The sequence below is a fragment of the Macaca mulatta genome, chromosome 1 (assembly GCF_049350105.2).
Source record: "Macaca mulatta isolate MMU2019108-1 chromosome 1, T2T-MMU8v2.0, whole genome shotgun sequence".
Classification (NCBI taxonomy): domain Eukaryota; kingdom Metazoa; phylum Chordata; class Mammalia; order Primates; family Cercopithecidae; genus Macaca; species Macaca mulatta.
The window spans coordinates 147,126,908-147,140,857 of record NC_133406.1 but is presented as its reverse complement, the minus strand read 5'-3'; the positions used below and the strand labels follow the sequence as shown (position 1 = coordinate 147,140,857).

At 35.9% G+C, this 13,950-nt stretch overlaps 1 protein-coding gene across 2 annotated transcripts in view; it reads right to left on the bottom strand.

Annotated features, from left to right (window-relative positions):
- Positions 1 to 13,950, bottom strand: part of TMED5 (transmembrane p24 trafficking protein 5) — a 28,400-nt gene that overhangs the window by 9,858 nt on the left and 4,592 nt on the right. The window contains exon 1 of one of the 2 annotated variants that reach the window (XM_077981920.1): positions 7,407 to 7,589. Within the exon in view, the coding sequence (XP_077838046.1) occupies positions 7,407 to 7,574 (168 nt within the window). The 5' untranslated portion in view covers positions 7,575 to 7,589. 2 annotated transcript variants of the gene reach the window in all.

Genomic DNA, 13,950 nt, shown 5'->3' with positions numbered 1-13,950 from the left:
TCTAAAAGGTAGGTTCTATTATTCTCATTTTGTTCCTGAGGCACAGAGAAGTCATTTTTCCAAAGTGACAGCATTAATTCATCTAGGCCACATTAAAAAAAATAAGTAAAAAATAAAGTGATACAGCAAATAAGTGACATGGTCAAAATTCGAACTCAGCAATCTGCCTCTAGAATAATTTTTAATAAGTATGCTGTGTTGCCTCTATTTCTGTTCCATTCTCCTAAATACTCATCCAATTGTACTCATTCTTTAAGAGCCAATTTAACACATTTATGCCTTGTGTTCCATTATTGGAACACTAAGCATGTGGCAGTTATATACTACTGCTCAAGGTCGTTGCCAAGGTCTCATTTTGCAATTCAAAAAATTGCAACCTCCTGTATAAATAGGTCAAGCCCTTTGAAGTGTCCTCTGTATCCTCCTGTCAAGTTCTCTCACACTGTCTCTTGTATTACTACAGATTGCACACCTATCCTCTTTGGCACTTACGAGACATTCTCTGGGATCTAAGCATCTTTTTGTAGGATTCACTTGGCATAAACTTGTAGGTACTTTTATGGACACATATGTGGCACATCCAACATAGATGATAAAATGGATGAAAATTCTGTTCACCATTTTTATAACTCCAAGGGTACCAGTCCTAACAATGTTATTATCCATATTTTGCTTTTGTGTCACAGATGCAAATATTTAATAAATACATCTTTTTATCATCCTACACAAATTAAAGTGTCTCAGTGTTTTCCCTGTAGATCTGTCTGCAAACTTGTCTTCCCGTCTTCCTCCTTCCCTACGTTTTCTCTTTATTTATAGTGTTTGTTAAAATTTTAAAAAGAATCTATTTGGAACACTGTACAGTACAGCCTCTTAAGAAAAAAAAAGAAAAACAAAAAAATACCTAACTCAATGGCTACTCTTTCTTAACATTTCATTTTATTTTTCTTGGTGGCTTTAATGTGACGATATAAAAGATTACCTACTCCTGTGCTCTTATTGTTCAACAGAACTGGTTTCAAATGGCTGGCTAAATATACATAATTTTCTTCTTTAAATCCCAGTGAAATGAAGAAGACATGTAACAATTAAAATCTATAGGCTGGGTGTGGTGGCTCATGTCTAATCCCAGCACTGGAAGGCCGAGGTGGGTGGATCATTTGAGGTCAGGAGTTTGAGATCAGCCTGGCCAACACGGCAAAACCCCATCTCTACTAAAAATAAAAAAATGAGCCAGGCATGGTAGCACATGCCTGTAACCCCAGCAACTTGGGAAGCTGAGGCAAGAGAACTGCTTGAACCCAGGAGGCGGAGGTTGCAGTGAGCAGAGATCATGCCACTGTACTTTAGCCTGGGCAAAAGAATAAGTGAGATTCCACGTCAAACAAAAAAAAACCCACAAAGAAGAAAAATTCCTGTTTCAAAAGATGAAAATCCATAAAAATCTTTAGACAGGATCTAATAGATGTGAAGCAGGATAAATGAAAAAAGACTATAAGATATTGAGTTTTCCAAAGGATTTAAAAAGTACAACCTTCTATCAGAAGTAGCAGAAGTAGTAGAGAACTGCATCTAATTGGGATTAGCATCAGAATTCTTATATATAACATTAGATGGAAAAAAATAATGGAGCCATGTAGTCAATGTTCCCAAGTAAAACGATATTTACTGAAGTCAAAGCAAAAATAAAGCTATTTGCCAGGTGTGGTAGCATGCACTGGTAATCTCAGCTACTTACTTGGGAGACTGAGGTGGGAGGATCACTTGAGGCTAGGAGTTAAAAGTCTGTAGTGTGTACTATGAAAGTGCCTGTGAATAGTCACTGCACTCCAGCCTGAGCAATACAGTGAAACCCTATCTCTAAAAATTTTAAAATAAATAAATAAAGCTATTTTCAGATATCCAAGGACTCAAAACATTCTCAAAGAATTACTCAAGGATACCCTCCAAAAACAAACAAACAAAATCTATTAAATCAGAAAACAAGCAATGTAACAAAGCTAAGAAAATATTTTAGTAAAACAGTTAAAAAGCAGTTATTGGTAGTAGCTGTCAGGCTTAATGAAATTGTTAAAAATGATTTTTAAGACTATGGAAGCTTAATTAAAAAATCATAAAATATACTTCTTTTTTTTTGAGACAGAGTCTCGATGCCCAGGCTGGAGTACAGTGGTGCTATCTCAGCTTGTTGTAACCTCTGGCTCTTGTGTTCAAATGATTCTCCTGCCTCAGCTTCCTGAGTAGCTGGGATTACAGGCATGCGCCACCATACCCGGCTATTTTTGTATTTTGTAGAGACGGGGTTTCACCATGTTGGCCAGGCTGGTCTCAGAACTCCTGACGTCAAGTGATCCACCCACCTCAGCCTCCCAAAGTGCTGGGATTACAGGTGTGAGCCACTGTGCCTGGCCATAAAATATACTTTTAAAATACAAAATAAATATTAAAAATGCCACAATCTGGGCCAGGCACGGTGGCTTACTCCTGTAGTCCTAGCACTTTGGGAGGCTGAGGTGGGCGGATCACTTGAGGTCAGTGGTTCAAGACCAGCCTGGGCAACATGGTGAAACCCTGTCTCTACTAAAAAAAAATTAAAAAATTAGCTGGACGTGGTGATCTGTGCCTGTAATCTCAGGTACCTGGGAGGCTGAGGCAGGAGAATCGCTTGAGCCCAGAAGGCGGAGGTTGCAGTGAGCCAAGATCACGCCACTGCATTCTAGCCTGTACCACAGAGCGAGACTCCATCTCAAAAAAAAAAAAGCCATAATCTGAAACAAAAATTCCAGTTTATTTCAATGGAACATGATGGGGATAATAGTAAAACTGTTAAAAGTTCGGTTAAAAGAAAACATACACGTTAATTTTGATGCTGACAAATGGATGCTTAAACATTAAATAGAAGGACATCCAATTTGGCAATATACAGATAACCAAAAAGCCCTCCCAGTATAAAACCCCCTGGAAATGCTGGATTATATTTTTAAAACAATCTTTGCAACTACATGGTGAGAGCAAAGAAAAAAAAAAAGACATGAAAACTAGAGTGGTAAGTGGTAGTCTGTGAAGGGGGTTAACTTGTCAGTTACCTGGAAGCTTGAGATTTAATATCCCCATGAGGACAGGTCATGAAGCTTTGGGGCTGAATTATGTAAGGAGCAGGAACTAAGAACTATGCATAAAGCTAGGATCTTTGAGGGGTCATACCATCAGTAAAAGGGTTAAAATTTTTAAAAAGTCCACCAGTACACAGAGATCACAAGAAAGCTTGTCTGTCTTGGCCTCAAGTCATATGTGAAAAAATAATATAAGCTCACCAGATAATTCATCTATAAGCTTACACATCAAGCAATTTTGTAGTTCAGTTTCACTACCCACGTGTTCACAGACTCAATCAGAGAACAATATAAAATGTAGTCCTCTATCGTGGAATGCCTGGGAGGAGGAAATGCAAAACCTTTCTGGAGGGTCATATCCTCAACCTAGGACACACACAATTCACACAGGATATAGCCCCATTAGGCATGGGTTTGATGGGTAGCTTCTGACATGGCTCTCAATGATCCCTGCCTTTCTGGTATTCATACACTTGTGTAATAAATACAACATGGCAAAAGTGATGGGATGTCCCTTTCATAATCAGGTTGCTAAAGATTATAACTTCCGTCTTGCTAGCTTGTTCTCTCTTGCTGGCACTTTCTCTTGCCCTCTTACTCGCTCTGATGAAGCAAAACCTCCATGTTGTAAGACGCTTTACAGAGAGGCTCATGTGGCAAGAAACAAGGAAGGCCTCTGGCCAACAGCTTGTAGGGAACTGAAGCCTAAGTCCAACAACTAGTAAGGAATTGAATCCTGTCAACAACCATGAGTGAGTTTGGATCCTTCCCAACTGAGCCTAAGATGACCGCAGTCCTGTGAGAGATCCAGAGTAGAAGACCCAGTTAAGCAGTGACCAGATTTTCCTGACCGGCAGAAACTAAAGCTAGTAAATGTTTTAAGCCAGTAAATTTTGTGGTTGGTTAGTTTTTTATCAATAGATAACTAATGGTTCTACATAAGAAAGGAGAGCATCAGAAAAGGAATAAATGAAGAAAAAATAAAATCTTTCATCTTTCTTAATCTAATAAATAGATTATTGTTCAAAGTAATAATAGCAACAATGTATTCAGTGATTACAACATGTGGATAAGTGAAATGAATGACAACTATAAAGGATGGCAGAGAGGAACTGGGAAAACTCAGTTATAATGTACCTGTACTATCCATGAAAGTGGACTTACATTAGTTGTAAATGTATATTACAAATCTAGGGCAAATTTTTTTAAAATTTTAATTTGTGTGGGTAAATAGTAGGTGTACATATTTATGGGGTACATGAGATGTTTTGATATAGGCAAGCAATGCATATTAACCATATCATGTAAAATTGGGTATCCATCCCCTCAAGCATTTATCCTTTGTGTTACAAATAATCCAATTATACTCTTAGTTATTTTAAAATGTACATTTATGCTACAACAAAAGTGCCTTACAAAGCAAAAATATTTTTAAAAGAACAAGTTATTATTGACTATAGTCACCTGTTGTGCTATCAAATAGTAGGTCTTACTCATTTTTGTTCTTTTTGTACCCAATAACCATCTCCACCTCCCCCTCCACCCCCCAGCCTCCCACTACTCTTCCCAGCCTTTGGTAACCATCCTTCTACTCTCTATCTCCGTAAGTTCAATTGCTTTCATTTTTAGCTCCCACAAATAAGTGAGAACATGTGATATTTGTCTTTCTGTGCCTGGCTTATTTCACTTAGCATAATGACCTCCAGTTCCATCCATGTTGCAGCAAATGACAAGATCTCATTCTTCTTTAAGGCTGAATAGTACTCCATTGTGTACAAGCACCCCATTTTCTTTATCCATTCATCTGTTGATGGACACTTTAGGTTGCTTCCACATTTTGGCTATTGTGAACAGTGCTTCAACAAACATGGAAGTGCAGGTATCTCTTTGATATACTGATTTTCTTTCTTTTGGGTATACGCCCAGCATTGGGATTGCTGGCCTATATGGTAGCTGTATTTTTAGTTTTTCGAGGAACCTCCAAACTGTGCTCCATAGTGGTTATACTAATCTACATTCCCACCAACAGTGTATAAGGGTTCCCTCTTCTCCACATTCTTGCATTTGTTATTACCTGTCTTTTGGATATAACCCCTTTTAACTGGGGTGAGATGATCTCATTATCGCTTTGATTTGTATTTCTCTGATGATCAATGATGTTGAGCACCTTTTCGTATGCCTGTTTGCTATTTGTATGTCTTCTTTTGAGAAATGTCTATTCAAATCTTTTGCCCATTTTAAAATTAGATTATTTTTTCCTGTATAGTTGTTTAAGCTCCTTATATATTCTCGTTATTTATCCCGTGTCAGATGGGTAGTTTGCAAATATTTTCTCCCATTCTTGGGTTGGCTCTTCCCATTGTTAACTGTTTCCTTTGCTGAACAGAAGCTTTTTAGCTTGATGTGATCTCATTGGTCCATTTTTGCTTCTATTGCCTGTGCTTGTGAGGTATTACTCAAGAAATCTTTGCCCAGACCAATGTCCTGGAGAGTTCTGATGTTTTCTGGTAGTAGTTTCATAGTTTGAGGTCTTAGATTTAAGTCTTTAATCCATTTTAATTTGATTTTTGTATATGGTGAGAGATAGAGGGCTAGTTTGATTCTCCTGCATATGGATATCCAGTTTTCCCAGGACCATTTATTGAAGAGACTGTCTTTTCCTCAGTGTATGTTCTTGGCACCTCTGTCAAAAATGAGTTCACTGTAAGTGTATAGGTTTGTTTCTAGGTTCTCTATTCTGTTACATTGGTCTGTGCGTCTGTTTTTATGCAAGCACCATGCCATTTTGGTTACTATATCTTTGTAGTATAATTTGAAGTTAGGTCATGTGATTCCTCCAGTTTTGTTTTGTTTAGGATATTTTGGGGTTATTCTGGGTCTTTTGTGGTTCCATATACATTTTTAAATTGTTTTTTCTATTTCTGGGAAGAATGCCAAAGGTATTCTTGCATAGAATCTGCAGATTGCTTTGGGTAGTATGGACATTTTAACAATATTGATTTTTCCAATACATAGACATGGAATAGCTTTCCATTTTTGGTGTCCTTTTCAATTTCTTTCATCAATGTTTTATAGTTTTCATTGTAGAGATCTTTCATTTTTTCAGTTAATTCTTAGGTATTTAATTTTACTTGTGGCTACTGTAAATGGGATTACTTTTTAAATGTCCTTTTCAGATTGCTGTTGGCATATACAAATGCTATTGACTTTTGTATGTTGATTTTATATCTTGCAACTTCACTATATTTATCAGTTCTAATAGCTTTTTTATGGAGTCTTTAGATTTTTCCAAATATAAGATGTATCATTTGCAAAGAAGGATAATTTGACTTGTTTTCCAAATTGGATGCCCTTTATTTGTTTCTCTTATCTGATTGCTCTAGCTAGGACTTCCAGTACTATGTTCAATAACAGTGGTAAAAATGGGCATCTTTGTTGTGTTCCAGATCTCAGAGGAAAGGCTTTTCCCCATTCAGAAGATACTAGCTGTAGGTCTGTTGTCTAAGGGTTTTGTTATGTTGAGGTATGTTTCTTCTATACCCAGTTTTTTGAGGGTTTTTATTATGAAGATATGTTGAATATTATCAAATATTTTTTCAGCATCAATTGAAATAATATGGTTTTTGTCCTTCATTCTGTTGATATGATGTATCATATCATTCTACTGATTGATTTGAGAATGCTGAACCATCCTTGCATCCCAGGGATAAATTTCATTTCAACCACAAACATTTTAAAAAGAAATATAATTGATATGTTGAGAAGAAAGAAAGTAGAATTATATAAAATGTTCAGTAAAAACCAAGAAGGCAGAAAAGGGAGGGAAGATGTAAAAAAAAAGAACAAGTACAATGAATAGAAAGGAGTTATAAACATGGCAATATTAACCCAACAATATCAATAAGTATATTGTGAATGGTCTAAATATGCCAATTAAAAGAACTGCCAGAGTGGATGAAAATACAAGATTAACCATAGCCTGTCCACAAGAAACCAACTTGAAATATAAAGACACAGATAGATTTAAAGTAAATGGATGGAGAAAGATATACCATGTTAACACTAATCAAAAGAAATCTGGAGTAGCTATATTAATGTCAGAGAAAGACAACTTCAGAATAAGGAAAATCTTCAGGGATAAAGAGGGGCATTACTGGCCGGGCATGGTGGCTCACGCCTGTAATCCCAGCACTTTGGGAGGCTGAGGCGGGCAGATCACGAGGTCAGGGGATCAAGACCATCCTGGCTAACATGGTGAAACCCCGTCTCTGCTAAAAATACAAAAAAAATTACCTGGGCGTTGCAGCATGTGCCTGTAGTCCCAGCTACTTGGGAGGCTGAGGCAGGAGAATCACTTGAATCTGGGAGGTGGAGGTTGCAGTGAGCCGAGATGGCACCACTGCACTCCAGCCTGTGCAACAGAGCGAGACTCCGTCTCAAAAAAAAAAAAAAGAGGGGCATTACCTATAATGAATGGGTCAACTTTCCATGAAGACATAACAATCCTTATGTGTATACACATAACAACAAGGTATCAAAATATGTGAGGCTAAAACTGAAAGAGCCACAAGAAGAAATAGAAGATCACTACTATAGTTGGAGACTGCCACATCCCTCTATCGGTAATTGACAGATCTAGGAGGCAAAAAATCAGTAAGGATATAGTTGAACAGAATAGCACCATCAATCAACTGTGTCTAATTGAATCTTGAGAACTAATCAATCCAATGACGGAAGAATAACATTCTTCTCAAGCTCATATGTAACATTCACCAACACAGACCACATTCTGGGCCATAAAACACACTTTGACTTGTGCTGTCAGACCACAGTAGAATTAAGGTAGAAATCAGTAACACAAAAATAGCTATAAAATTCCCAACTATTTGGAGATTAAACCACACATTTATAAAGAACTCATGGGACAAAGAAGTCTCAAGATAATTTTTTTTTAAACTTCAATGAAATGAAAATACAACCTAACAAAAATTTGTGGGATACAGAGAAATCAATGCCTAGAGGGAAATTTATAACATTGGATGAACTTATTAGAAAAGAAGAAAGATCTAAAATCAATAATCTAGACATCCACCTTAGGAAGCTAGAGAAAGAACAGTAATATAAACCTAAAACAACCAGAAGAAAAACATTAGAGCAGAAATCAAGAAAACTGATAACAAGAAATCAACCCAGAAAAAAAAAAATCAATGAAGCAAAAAGATGGTTCTTTAAAAAGATCAATAAAACTAATAAACCTCTAGTCAGGCAAACCAAGAAAAAAAGAGAAAAGACACAGAACACTAATATCAGAAATGAAAGCTGGGTCATCATTAATTATCTATGGACATTAAAAGGATAATAATGGCCAGGCAAAAATCTTCAACAAAATATTAGCAAAGCTAATTCAACAGTGTAAACAAAGAATTTCAACCATGACCAGGTGGATTTGTTCAAGTATATAAGCCTGATTCAACATTCAAGAATTATTTCATGTAATTCATCACATCAACAGACTAAGGAAGAAAACTCAGATGATCACAGCAATGGCATACATATGGAAAACATTTGATAAAATCCAATATCAATCTATGATATTTAATATTTAAAAAAATCTTAGCAAACTAGGAATAGAGCGGAACTTCCTCAACTTAAGGAAGAACATTTACAAAAATCCTACAGCTAAGACCACACTTAATGGTGAGAAACTAGAAGCTTTCTCACTGAAATCAGAAATAAGACAAAGATGCTACTCCCTCATTACTCCTACTCAACACCATACTGGAAGTTCAAGCTAATGTGATACAAGAAAGGGAAAGACATACCTATTGGAAAAGAAGAAATAAAACTGTCCTTGTTCACAGATGACATGATAGTCCATGTAGAAATCCTAAAGAACTGCCAAAAAAACCCCTCCTGGAGCTAATAAGTGATTATAGCCAAGTCTCAGTAAACAATATTAACATACAATAGTAGCTGCTTTCCTATACACCAGCAACAAGCAACTGGAGTTGGGAATAAAAAATACAATACCATTTACATTAGCACTAAAAGAAAAAAAAGAAAAAAAGAATTAGGTACAAATCTACCAAAATATGTACAAGATCTATAGAAGGCAAACCACAAAACACTGATAAGAGAAATCAAAGAAGAGCTAAATAAAGAGATATACCATGTCAATGGACAGGAAGACTCAATATTGTTGAGATGCTAATTCTTCCCAACTTGATCTACAGACTCAATGCAATCCCAATCAGAGTCCCAGCAAGCTATTTTGTGGATATTGACAAACTGATTCTAAAATTTATTTGGAAAGAAAAAAGATCCAGAATAGCCCAGACAATATTAAAGAACAAAGTCAGAAGACTGATATTACCCAACTTCAAGTCTTAGTATACAGTTACAGTAATCAAGATAGCATGGTACTGATGAAAGAACTGACAAATAGAGAACAGAACAGAGAGCACAGAAATAAGTAAAAAAGATCAATGGCTGCCAGGAGTTCAGTGTTTGGGAAAGGGGGTTTGCGTAGGTGGGGTACAGGGGAGTTTTAGTGCCATGGAACTATTCTGTATGATACTACAGAATATACTAATGGTGAATACATAACATTATGCATTTTTCAGAATGCATAGAACTGTACAATAGAAAGAGCAAACCTTAATGCAACTATGGACTTAACTTTAGTTAATGTTAACAAAATGGCCCTCAATTTTAACAAATGTACAACACTAATGTGAGTTGTTAATAACAGAGAAAACTGTATGGGAATGTGGGGGTATATGTGTGCTCAATTGTCAATTAGTCTATACATCTAAAACTCTTCTAAAGAAAGCCTATTAATTTAAAAAAGCTACAAAAGAAAACCATAAGAAAAGAACAAAACCAGGCAGAGATAAAAAAGAAATATCTCTATGAAATGTTAATGGAAAATATTTCAGACTTTCTGCAAATGGAAATGGAATAAAGTCAGGATTAATTATGGTAATCTGGGGAAAAGGGAGAAATAGAACATCTAGTCATTGAAATTATAAACTCAATAAAAGAGTCAACAGATTATAACTTAAAAAGATTAATGAACCACAATGAGATGTTACTTTACACTTGTTAGAATGGGTTTTGTAAAAAAGATGAATGATAACAGTGTTGAAAAGGATGTGGAGAAAAGGAATGTAAATTAGTATATTATTGCCAGACATGGTGAGCACGTGCCAGTAATCTCAGCTACTCAGGAGGCTGAGATGGGAGGATCCTGAGCCCAGGAGTTTAAGACCAGCTGGGTGACACAGCAAGACCTCATCTCAAAAAAGAAAAAACAAATTAGTACATTGTTGGTGGGAATGTAAATTAGTACAGCCCTATGGAAAACAATATGGTGGTTCCTCAAAAAACCACAAATACAACTACCATATCATCTAGAATCTCACTTCTGGTATACATCCAAAAGAACTGAAATCAGTATGTAAAAGAGATATATGCACTCCTGTATTCACTGAAGCATTATTCACAATAGTCAAGACATAGAAACAATCTAAGTGTTCATTAACAAATGAATAAAGAAAATGTGGTATAGATACACAATGGAATACTGGAGGACATTATACTAAGTGAAATAAGTCAGTGACAGAAAGACAAATACTGCATTATCTTATATGTGGAATCTAATACAGTTGAATTCCTAGAAGTGGAGAGTAGAACAATGGTTACCAGAAGCTGGGGGCGGGGGGCTTGGGGAGAGAGGGAATAGGGAGGGAGTTGTTGATCACAGAGTACAAAGTTCCAGATATACAGAAGAAATAGGTTTTGAGGTCTATTGCACAGGAAGGTGACTATATTCAATAATAATGTATATTTCAAAATAACTGAGACTAAATTTCAAATAGCTCATCATAAAAAATTATAGGCAAGGCAATATTAATTAGCCTGATTTAATCATTACATATTGTACATGTGTATCAAAACATCACAATATACCCCATAAATGTATACAATTATAGTTTGCCAATCAAAAATAATATTGATAAATTTTTAAAACTAATTAAGTAGAAGATAGAGCTGAAGAAATTGTCCTTAAAATAGAAGAGACAAAGAGAGAAATGAGAGATTAAGAAGCATAGATGATGCACTTAAACTGCAGTGAAAATGCAGAAGCAGAAAATTTAAAAAGCAACAAGAGAAAATAGAGATGAACTACAAATATATAACAAACTGACAGGAAGCTTCAACAGCTATAATCGAAGTCAGAAGACAATAAAATACTAGTTTTGGTGTATTTAGGAAAAATATCTGTCAGTGAAGAAAAAGTAATTCAATTCTTTAAGAAAAGTCTAGAGAGCAGAGCCATGAGAACCAGAGAAAAACAAATTAAGCCTGAAATCTGTCCTATTCAGACTTCCAGTTATATGAACCAACAGACTTCCTCTGATTCGGGTTATTTACCTGTTGATAAAAACTTTGTAAGGACTTTAAGGATCATGACATTTTAATTAAAATAATCATATATGTTTCACCCCATCAAACCCTGTATGATTTTATGAGTATGGGAAAAGGTGTGGAAGAGTTCACATCTAGGAGAATGACAACAGGCATTCAATAGAGTTAGTTTTTTGTTTTTTTTTTTTTGAGACGGAGTCTCACTCTTTCACCCAGGCTGGAGTGCAATGGCGCAATCTCGGCTTACTGCAACCTCCGCTTTCCGGGTTCAAGTGATTCTCCTGCCTCAGCCTCCCGAGTAGCTGGGACTACAGCACACCACTGCGCCCAGCTAATTTGTTTTTTTTCTTTTTTAGAGACAGGGTTTCACCATATTGGAGGTTGGAGACCAGCTCCTGACCTCGTGATCCACCCACCTTTGCTTCCCAAAGTGCTGGGATTACAGGTGTGAGCCACCGCACCCGGCTTTTTCTGCTTTTACATCTTTGTATTGTTTGACTTACTCTAAGGAGGTTGTATATTACTTTTATAATTGGAAGTAAAAAATTGGAAGTAAAAAAATTCATAAAGGAGGCAGGTGTGGTGGCACGTGCCTGTAGTCCCAGCTACTCAGGAGGCTGGCTGAAGTGGGAGTATCACTTGAGTTCGAGTTCAAATTCAGCCTAGGCAACATAGTGAGACCCCATATCTCTCTCTCTCTTTTTTTTTTTTTTAACTTTTATTTTAGGCTTGGGGGTACATGTGAAGGTTACCTAGGTAAACGTGTTAAAAACCACAATTATTTTTGCACCAACCTAGTATTTCATCACCCAGATATAAAGCCCAGTACCCAATAGCTATCTTTTCTGCGCCTCTCTGTCCTTCCACCCTCCCTCAAGTAAACCCCAGTGTCTCATGTTTCCGTCTTTGTGTTCATAAGTTCTTATCATTTAGCTCTCACTTGTGAGAACACGTGGTATTTAGTTTTCTGTTTCTGCACTAGTTTGCTAAGGATAATAGCCTCCAGCTCCACCCATATTCCCACAAAAGACATGATCTCATTCTTTTTTATGGCTGCATAGTATTCTATGGTGTATATGTACCACATTTTCTTTATCCAAACTGTCATTGCTGGACTTTTAGTTGATTCCATGTCTTTGCTATTGTGAACAGTGCTGCACTGAACATTCGCATGCATGTGTCTTTATGGTAGAATGATTTATATTCCTCTGGGTATATACCCAGTAATGGGATTGCTGGAGACCCTATCTCTTTAAAAAAAAAAAAAAGTGTGTGTGTGTGTGTGTGTGTGTGTGTGTATATATATAAATAAATAAATATGTGTGTGTGTATATATATATAACTCAAATATATATATCAAATTATTAAATATATTATTCTCCCCAAAACCCACCTATTTATATATATACTGATATACATAATACTTAAAAGTCATTTATATATATACACATATATATATAAATGAACCTCAAAGGTATCTTTCTCTCTTTTTCCTTAGTATCTTGGCATGTGTTTTTCTTTTTTATCCATTGTCTTGTTCCACTTACTCCCTTGTGCCTATATATATATGGCTTTTGAGTTTTTGTTTTTTTATATACATATTTATATTTACATATACTTTATATATACACATATACACATATAATATTAGACATGTATACCTGCAGATAAAATGGAAATAGGAGGTATTCCAAATGGCATCAGATATATTATGCAAGTAAATTTTAAAAATTAGATGAAATGGCCAGTTTACTAGAAAATATTGAAATTTAGCTCTATACAAAAATGAAAAGACTAATAAAAATTTTTAAAAATTGATACAGCTATATTCTCCCAAAAACCCACCCAGATAGTTTTACATATTTGGTAAACGTCTGGTTCACTCACTCAAAGATACTTTTTAGAGCCTATTATGCCCTTAAAAAGGTATTGTTCTAGGCTCAGGGTTTATTTTCTAGCTAACATTTTTTGAGTGCTTATTAGGTGCTCGATACCATTCCTTTTACATGTATTAGCATATTTATTCATAATAATATGTAGTGGGGAGCAGGTGACTATTGTTATTTTATAAGTATATAGAAACTAGTACAGAGAGACTCAATACCTTGCGGCCAAAATGATCTTTTAAAAAACACGAATCAAGTTAACCTGCTTATAACTCTTCAGTGGCTTCTTACTGGTCTCTGCAAAAAGACCCATATCCTTAACAAGGACCTAAAAGCCCAGCATGATCTGATTGCTGTTGCTACTGACTTCTCTAGAGTAGACTTATACCACTGTTCTCTCTCTGTATCCTGTCTTTCAGGACCTCAAAGGTATCTTTCTCTCTTTTTCCTTAGTATCTTGGCACGTTGTTTTTCTTTTTTACCCATTGTCTTGTCCCACTCATTCCCTTATGCCTAGTGAA